At 59.7% G+C, this 9,594-nt stretch overlaps 1 protein-coding gene across 1 annotated transcript; it reads right to left on the bottom strand.

Annotated features, from left to right (window-relative positions):
- Nucleotides 1–7: 7 nt before the first annotated feature.
- LOC119696787 (purine nucleoside phosphorylase) lies at nt 8–9,557 on the bottom strand. Its single transcript, XM_038126631.1, has 6 exons — nt 9,478–9,557; nt 7,543–7,706; nt 5,576–5,679; nt 3,569–3,744; nt 1,941–2,122; nt 8–337 (listed from the first exon to the last, which is right to left on the bottom strand). The coding sequence occupies exons 1-6, from the start codon at nt 9,486–9,488 to the stop codon at nt 24–26; spliced, it is 951 nt and encodes a 316-aa protein (XP_037982559.1). The 5' UTR covers nt 9,489–9,557; the 3' UTR covers nt 8–23.
- Between the last annotated feature and the right edge of the window lie 37 nt (nt 9,558–9,594).

Raw genomic sequence — 9,594 nt, 5'->3', positions numbered from 1 at the left:
CGGCCGCGGCGGCGGTGACATCATCACCCCGATGAGGTCACCGGGGCCTCGCGGGCGCGGCCGGGCTCGTCCAGGCGCGGGGCCAGCGCCGCCAGCAGCGCCCGCAGGTGCCGCGCCCCCTCCTGCGCCGCCGCCAGCACCTCGGCGTGCCCCGAGAGCCCCCCGGGCGCGGCCGGGCGTGGCCCCGGCCCCGCCCCGCCCGCCGTGACGTCATCGGCGTCGTCGTCGTCGCCCTCGTCGTCGCTGTCGGCCGGCGCCGTGTTGGTGATGAGCGACAGCCCCAGCACGCGCAGCCCCAGGTGACGCGCGGCCGCCGCCTCCGACACCGTGCTCATACCTGCGGGGACAGCGGGCGGGGATGGGGACACGCCCGGGGACACGCCCGGGGACACACCTGGGGACACCTAAACACACCTGGGGACAGCTAAACACACCTGGGACACACCTGGGGACACCTAAACACACCTGGGGACAGCTGGGGACACCTAAACACACCTGGGACACACCTGGGGACACCTAAACACACCTGGGGACACACCTGGGGACACACCTGGGGACACACCTGGGGACACCTAAACACGCCTGGGGACACACCTGGGGACACACCTGGACACACCTGGGGACACCCAAACACACCTGGGGGGACACCTAAACACACCTGGGGACACCTGGGGACAGCTGGGGACACCTGGGGACACCTAAACACACCTGGGGACAGCTGAGGGGCACCCAAACACACCTGGGGACACCTAAACACACCTGGGCACCTGGGGACAGCTGGGGACAGCTGGGGACACACGGGGGACACACCTGGACACACCTGGGGACACCCAAACACACCTGGGGGGACACCTAAATACACCTGGGGACACCTGGGGACAGCTGGGGACACCTAAACACACCTGGGAACACCTAGGGACACACCTGGGGACACCGGGGGACAGCTGGGACACCTGGGGACACCTAAACCCACCTGGGGACACACCTGGGGACAGCTGGGGACACGCGGGGACACGCGGAGACACACCTGGGGACACACCTAAACACACCTGGGCCCACCTGGGGACACGAGGGACACCTGAGGACACTTGGGGATACCTGGGGACACCTGGGGACACACCTGGGGACAGCTGGGGACACACCTAAACAGACCTGGGGACACCTGGGGACACCTGGGCTGGATTTAGGGCTGGATTTGGGGCTTTTTTTAGGGTGATTTCAGGCTGTTTTGGGTCCGGATTTGGGGCTGTTTTAGGGCCAGATTTGGGGTAATTCAGAGCTGTTTTGGGTCAGGATTTCGCCTCTCCAAGGCCTCCCCTTTTGGGATTATTCCGGGATTATTCTGGGATTATTCTGGGATTATTTCGGGATTATTTCGGGATTATTCCGGGATTATTTTGGGATTATTCCGGGATTATTCCGGGATTATTCCGGGATTATTTCGGGGTTATTCCGGGATTATTTCTGGATTATTTCGGGGTTATTCCGGGATTATTCCGGGATTATTTTGGGATTATTTCAGGATTATTCCGGGATTATTTCGTGATTATTTCAGGATTATTCCGGGATTATTTCGGGATTATTTCAGGGTTATTCTGGGATTATTCCTGGATTATTTCGGGATTATTCCTGGATTATTCCGGGATTATTCTGGGATTATTTCGGGATTATTTCGGGGTTATTCCGGGATTATTTCAGGATTATTCCGGGATTATTTCTGGATTATTTCGGGATTATTCTGGGATTATTTGGGGATTATTCCGGGATTATTCCGGGATTATTTCGGGATTATTCTGGGATTATTTCGGGATTATTCTGGGATTATTTCGGGATTATTCCGGGATTATTCTGGGATTATTTCGGGATTATTCCGGGATTATTCCGGGATTATTCCGGGATTATTCCGGGATTATTTCGGGACCCCCGAGCCCCCTCCTCACCGACGGCGTCGGCGCCCACGCGGCGCAGGTAGCGGCACTCGGCGGGGGTCTCGTAGCTGGGGCCCCCCACGCCCACGTAGACCCCCGAGCGCGCCCGCAGCTCCTTGGGGGCCAGCGCCAGCGCCAGGCGCCGCAGCGCGGGGTCGTAGGCGTCCGTCATGGACGGGAACCGCGGCCCGAACCTGAGCCCGACCCAAAACGTGCCTTTTTAGCCCCAAAATCTGACCCAAAATGTCCCTGCCTGACCCCAAACCCAGGCGCCGCAGCGCGGGGTCGTAGGCGTCCGTCATCGACGGGAACCGCGGCCCGAACCTGAGCCCGACCCAAAACGTGCCTTTTTAGCCCCAAAATCTGACCCAAAATGTCCATTTTTAACCCCAAAATCTGACCCAAAATGTCCCTTTTTAGCCCCAAAATGTCCCTGCCTGACCCCAAACCCAGGCGCCGCAGCGCGGGGTCGTAGGCGTCCGTCATCGACGGGAACCGCGGCCCGAACCTGAGCCGGACCCAAAACGTGCCTTTTTAGCCCCAAAATGTGCCTGTCTGACCCCAAAATCTGCCCCAAAATGTGCCTTTTTAGCCCCAAAATTGGCCCCGAAATGTCCCTTTTTAGCCCCAAAATCTGCCCCAAAATGTCCCAGTTTGACCCCAAAATTGGCCCCAAAATGTCCCTTTTTAGCCCCAAAATGTCCCTGTTTAACCCCAAAATCTGCCCCAAAATGTGCCTTTTTAGCCCCAAAATCTGCCCCAAAATGTGCCTTTTTAGCCCCAAAATCTGATCCAAAATGTGCCTTTTTAGCCCCAAAATCTGCCCCAAAATGTGCCTTTTTAGCCCCAAAATCGGCACCAAAATTAGCCCCCAAAACCCCCATTTTTCCCCCAACCCCCCATTTTTCCCTAAACCCCCATTTTTTTCCCAAAATCCCCATTTTTCCCCCCAAACCCCCATTTCTCCCCAACCCCCCGTTTTTCCCCAATCCCATTTTTCCCAAAATCCCATTTTTTTTCCCAAAATCCCCATTTTTTTCCCCAAAATCCCCATCTTTTTTCCCCAAACCCCCATTTTTCACCCCAAACCCCATTTCCCCCCCAAATCCCCATTTTTTCCCCCAAACCCCTGTTTTTCCCCCCAAACCCCCGTTTTTCCCCAAAATCCCCATTTTTCCCCCAATCCCATTTTTCCCCAAATCCTTGTTTTTTCCCCCAAAATGAATTTTTCCCAAAATCCCCATTTTTTTCCCAAAACCCCCATTTTTTCCCCAAAAACCTATTTTCCCCAAAATCCCCATTTTTTTCCCAAAACCCCCATTTTTTTCCCCAATCCCATTTTTCCCTAAACCCCCATCTTTTTCCCAAAATCCCCATTTTTTCCCCCAATCCCATTTTTCCCAAAACCCCCATTTTTCCCCCCAAACCCCGTTTTTCCCAAAACCCCCATTTTTTTCCCAAAATCCCCTTTTTTTCCCCAAAATCTATTTTTCCCAAAACCCCCATTTTTCCCCCCAATCCCTGTTTTTCCCAAAACCCCCATTTTCCCAAAATCCCCATTTTTCCCCCCAAACCCCCGTTTTTTCCCCCCAAACCCCCTTTTTTTCCCAAAACCCCCGTTTTCGGCCCCAAAGCCGCACCTGTCGTCATTGGGCCCCACCAGGGGCGAGCGTCCGGCCAGCCCGGGCAGGTCGATGTGGTCGCGGATGACCAGCAGGTGACCGGGGGCCAGCCCCGGCCGCAGCGAGCCCGCGGCGTTGGTCAGCACCAGCGTGTGGACACCCAGCAGGGCCAGCGTCCGGACGGGAATGACCACCTGGGGAATGGTCAGTGAATGGTCAGTGGTCAGTCTGTGGTCAGCACCAGCGTGTGGACACCCAGCAGGGCCAGCGTCCGGACGGGAATGACCACCTGTGGTCAGTCAATGGTCACTCAGTGGTCAGTGAATGGTCAGTGGTCACTCAGTGGTCAGTCTGTGGTCAGTGAATGGTCAGTGAATGGTCAGTGGTCAGTCAATGGTCAGTGAATGGTCAGTGAATGGTCAGTGGTCAGTCTGTGGTCAGTCAATGGTCAGTGAATGGTCAGTGGTCAGTCTGTGGTCAGCACCAGCGTGTGGACACCCAGCAGGGCCAGCGTCCGGACCGGGATGACCACCTGTGGTCAGTCAATGGTCAGTGGTCAGTCTGTGGTCAGCACCAGCGTGTGGACACCCAGCAGGGCCAGCGTCCGGACGGGAATGACCACCTGTGGTCAGTCAATGGTCACTCAGTGGTCAGTGAATGGTCAGTGGTCAGTCTGTGGTCAGCACCAGCGTGTGGACACCCAGCAGGGCCAGCGTCCGGACGGGAATGACCACCTGGGGAATGGTCAGTGAATGGTCAGTGGTCAGTCTGTGGTCAGTGAATGGTCAGTGGTCAGTCTGTGGTCAGCACCAGCGTGTGGACACCCAGCAGGGCCAGCGTCCGGACGGGAATGACCACCTGGGGAATGGTCAGTGAATGGTCAGTGGTCACTCAGTGGTCACTCAGTGGTCAGTGAATGGTCAGTGGTCAGTCTGTGGTCAGGGAATGGTCAGTGAATGGTCAGTGGTCACTCAGTGGTCACTCAGTGGTCAGTGAATGGTCAGTGGTCAGTCTGTGGTCAGCACCAGCGTGTGGACACCCAGCAGGGCGAGGGTCCGGACGGGGATGACCACCTGGGGAGCGGTCACTCAGTGGTCAGTGAATGGTCAGTGGTCAGTGAATGGTCAGTGGTCAGTCTGTGGTCAGCACCAGTGTGTGGACACCCAGCAGGGCCAGCGTCCGGACCGGGATGACCACCTGGGGAATGGTCAGTCTGTGGTCAGTGAATGGTCAGGGAATGGTCAGCGGTCAGGGAATGGTCAGTGGTCACTCAGTGGTCAGTGAATGGTCAGTGAATGGTCAGTGAATGGTCAGTGGTCAGTCTGTGGTCAGCACCAGCGTGTGGACACCCAGCAGGGCCAGCGTCCGGACGGGAATGACCACCTGGGGAATGGTCAGTGGTCACTCAGTGAATGGTCAGTGGTCAGTCTGTGGTCAGTGAATGGTCAGTGGGCACTCAGTGGTCACTCAATGGTCACTCTGTGGTCAGGGGTCACTCAGTGGTCACTCAGTGGTCACTCTGTGGTCACTCAATGGTCACTCAGTGGTCAGTGGTCACTCTGTGGTCACTCAGGGGTCACTCTGTGGTCATTGGGCGTGGTCAGCAGAGGGTTAAGGGCTCATGGGCGTGGCCGGGGGTGTGGCCTCAGCAGTAGGCGTGTCCCCGTGTACGCCCCGCCCCAGTGGGTGTGTCCTCAGCTGTGGGCGTGTCCCCAGGTGTGTCACTCCCCCAGGTGGGCGTGTCCGCAGCTGTGGGCGTGTCCCCAGGTGTGTCCCTCCCCCAGGTGGGCGTGTCCGCAGCTGTGGGCGTGTCCCCAGGTGTGTCCCTCCCCCAGGTGGGCGTGTCTGCAGCTGTGGGCGTGTCCCCAGGTGTGTCACTCCCCCGGTGGGCGTGTCCCCAGGTGTGTCCCCGCCCCGGTGGGCGTGTCCCCAGCTGTGGGCGTGTCCCTGCCGCAGGTAGGCGTGTCCCTGCCCGGGTGGGCGTGTCCCCGGGCTCGCCCCGCCCCCGGGGGGGCGTGTCCTCACCTGGCTGGAGGTGTAGCCCTCGTAGAGGTGGAACCGCCCCTGCAGCACGGCGCAGGGGGCGGAGCCCAGGCGCCCCACGACCAATCGCCCGGCGTGGCCCTGCACTGGGGGCGGGGCCGGGCGTCACCACGCCCACCCGCGCCCAAAATGCCCCAAAATCCCCCGGAATGTCCCCAAAAGCGCCCCCGAACCACGCGGAGCTCTTCCTCCCAGTGCTCCCAGTGCTCCCAGTATCCCCAATCCCAGTCCATCCCAGTAACCCCAGTAACCCCAATCCCAGTAACCCCCAGTGCCCCCCAGTCCATCCCAGTTTGATCCCAGTCCATCCCAGTCCATCCCAGTAACCCCCAGTCCCTCCCAGTCCATCCCAGTTTGATCCCAGTCCATCCCAGTAACCCCCAGTCCCTCCCAGTCCATCCCAGTTTGATCCCAGTCCATCCCAGTCCATCCCAGTCCATCCCAGTTTGATCCCAGTCCATCCCAGTCCCTCCCAGTCCATCCCAGTTTGATCCCAGTCCATCCCAGTCCATCCCAGTAACCCCCAGTCCCTCCCAGTCCATCCCAGTTTGATCCCAGTCCATCCCAGTCCATCCCAGTCCATCCCAGTTTGATCCCAGTCCATCCCAGTCCCTCCCAGTCCATCCCAGTTTGATCCCAGTCCATCCCAGTCCATCCCAGTCCATCCCAGTAACCCCCAGTGCCCCCCAGTCCATCCCAGTTTGATCCCAGTCCATCCCAGTCCCTCCCAGTCCGTCCCAGTAACCCCCAGTCCCTCCCAGTCCATCCCAGTTTGATCCCAGTCCATCCCAGTCCCTCCCAGTCCGTCCCAGTTTGATCCCAGTCTGTCCCAGTCCCTCCCAGTCCATCCCAGTAACCCCCAGCCCCTCCCAGTCCATCCCAGTCCATCCCAATCCCATCCCAGTCCATCCCAGCCCTCCCCAGTCCATCCCAGTGCTCCCAGTGCCCCGGGGGGTACCGGTGCTGCACGGGAAGTGCGGTATGTCGCGATAGTCGAAGCTCTGCGCCTCCCGCAGCCCCTCCCAGTCCATCCCAGCCCCTCCCAGTGCTCCCAGTAACCCCAGTAACCCCAGTAACACCAATCCCAGTCCATCCCAGTGCTCCCAGTGCCCCGGGGGGTACCGGTGCTGCGCGGGAAGTGCGGTATGTCGCGATAGTCGAAGCTCTGCGCCTCGCGCAGCTCCAGTAACCCCAGTAACACCAATCCCAGTCCATCCCAGTGCCCCCCCAGTCCCTCCCAGTCCATCCCAGTGTTCCCAGCGGGTACCGGTGCTGCGGGGGAAGTGCGGTATGTCGCGATAGTCGAAGCTCTGCGCCTCCCGCAGCTCCAGTAACCCCAGTAACACCAATCCCAGTCCATCCCAGTGCCCTCCCAGTCCATCCCAGTGCCCCCCCAGTCCCTCCCAGTGCCCCCAGTAGCCCTGTATCGGTACCGGTGCTGCGCGGGAAGTGCGGTATGTCGCGATAGTCGAAGCTCTGCGCCTCGCGCAGCTCCAGTAACCCCAGTAACACCAATCCCAGTCCATCCCAGTGCCCCCCCAGTCCCTCCCAGTCCATCCCAGTGTTCCCAGTGCCCCCAGTAGCCCTGTATCGGTACCGGTGCTGCGCGGGAAGTGCGGTATGTCGCGATAGTCGAAGCTCTGCGCGTCCCGCAGCCCCTCCCAGTGCTCCCAGTAACCCCAGTAACCCCCGTAACCCCAATCCCAGTCCATCCCAGTGCCCTCCCAGTCCCTCCCAGTCCATCCCAGTGTTCCCAGTCCCTCCCAGTGCCCTGTATCGGTACCGGTGCTGCGCGGGAAGTGCGGTATGTCGCGATAGTCGAAGCTCTGCGCCTCCCGCAGCCCCTCCCAGTCCCTCCCAGTCCATCCCAGTAACCCCAGTAACCCCCGTGACCCCAATCCCAGTCCCTCCCAGTGTTCCCAGTGCCCCCAGTAGCCCTGTATCGGTACCGGTGCTGCGCGGGAAGTGCGGTATGTCGCGATAGTCGAAGCTCTGCGCCTCGCGCAGCTCCTGCGCCAGCGCCCCCAGCCCCGAGCCGCACACCAGCGCCACCCGCGGCGGCTCCCGGAACTGCGCCCGCAGCCAGCGCGCCGCCTCGGCGCACGCCTCGTAACTGGGGAGAGACCAGTACGGACCAGTATGGACCAGTATGGACTGGAATGGACCGTTATAAACCAGTATGGACCAGTATAAACCGGTATAAACCGGTATGGACCGGTACAGGCCTCGTAACTGGGGAGAGACCAGTACGGACCAGTATGGACCAGTATGGACCAGTATGGGTCATTATAAACCAGTATAAACCAGCATGGACCAGTATAAACCGGTATAAACCGGTATGGACCGGTACAGGCCTCGTAACTGGGGAGAGACCAGTATAAACCAGTTTAAACCAGTTTAAACCGGTTTAAACCATTTTAAACCATTATAAACCAGTATGGACCAGTATAAACCGGTATAAACCAGTATGGACCAGTATGGACCATTATAAACTGTTATAAACCAGTATAAACCAGCATGGACCAGTATGGACCGGTATAAACCGGTATGGACCGGTACAGGCCTCGTAACTGGGGAGAGACCAGTACGGACCAGTATGGACCAGTATGGACCAGTATGGGTCATTATAAACCAGTATAAACCAGTATAGACCAGTATAAACCGGTATGGACCAGTACAGGCCTCGTAACTGGGGAGAGACCAGTACGGACCAGTATGGACCAGTATGGACCAGTACGGACTGGAATGGACCAGTATAAACCATTATAAACCAGTATAAACCAGTATGGACCAGTATGGACCAGTATAGACCAGTATGGACCAGTATGGACCAGTATAAACCAGTACGGATCAGTATGGGACATTATAGACCGGTACAGGCCTCGTAACTGGGGAGAGACCAGTTTAAACCAGTATAAACCAGTATGGACCAGTTTAAACCGGTTTAAACCAGTACAAACCAGTACAAACCAGTATGGACCGGTACAGGGCGGGGCCCAGGTGAGCAGGGGCGGGGCTGAACGTGGGCGTGGCCAAAGCGAGCGGGGGGTGGTGCTTTTGGGGGGCGGGGCCCAAGCGAGCGGGGGCGGGGCTTACAGGGGTGGGGCCGAGGGCGTGGCAGCCCGAAGTACAAACCAGTATGGACCAGTATGGACCAGTATGGACCAGTATGGACCAGTATGGACCCCAGACCCCCCAAATGACCCCAAAATGACCCCAAGACCCTTGAGGTGACCCCAAGACTCCCCAAAATCACCTCAGGATGACATCAGGACCCCCGGGATGACCCCAGACCCCCCCGGGGGTGACCCCGGGAACCCCAAAATGACCCCAAATTGACGCCAGGACCCCCCATGGTGACCCCAAAACCCTCGGAATGACCCCGGGATGACCCCAGGACCCCCCAAAATCACCCCGGGATGACCCCAAACCCCCCGGGATGACCCCAAACCCCCCCGGGGTGACCCCAGGACCCCCAAAATGACCCAGACCCCCCCAAATCACCCCAATTCCCCCCCCATCCCCCCCCCATCCCCGACCTTGACCCTCGCCCGCGCTCCGGGCCCGGGGCCAGGCGGACTTTGGGACCGGGGACCGGCCCCGCCCCGCCCCCCCCCAAAAAACCCCCCAAAACCCCCCAAAAACCCCCCCAAAACCCGCCCCTCCCCCACCAAGGCTCCATTTTTGGGGGGCGGGGGGAGGGGGCGCCGCGAGCCCCCCGGGCCACGCCCACCCCCGCCGCTGATTGGCCGCGGGCCGCGCGCCGGACCCGCCCCCCCCGGACCCGAGGGACTCCCCGGAATCCCCAAAAAGCCCCAAAAAGCCCCAAAAAGGCCCAAAAAGGCCCAAAAAAAGCCCCAAAATCGCCGCCCCCCCCCCCTCACCTGCCGTCCATCCCGGCCGCGTCTGCGCCGCCGGCCCCGCCCCCCGCGCCCTATAAGGCGGCGCGCCCCTCTGACGTCAGCGGCGCGCCCCCCGCGCCTCGCCCAATGGGCGGCCGC

The sequence above is a fragment of the Motacilla alba genome, unplaced genomic scaffold (genome assembly GCF_015832195.1).
Source record: "Motacilla alba alba isolate MOTALB_02 unplaced genomic scaffold, Motacilla_alba_V1.0_pri HiC_scaffold_35, whole genome shotgun sequence".
Classification (NCBI taxonomy): Eukaryota; Metazoa; Chordata; class Aves; order Passeriformes; family Motacillidae; genus Motacilla; species Motacilla alba.
This window is presented reverse-complemented; position numbering and strand designations above follow the sequence as displayed.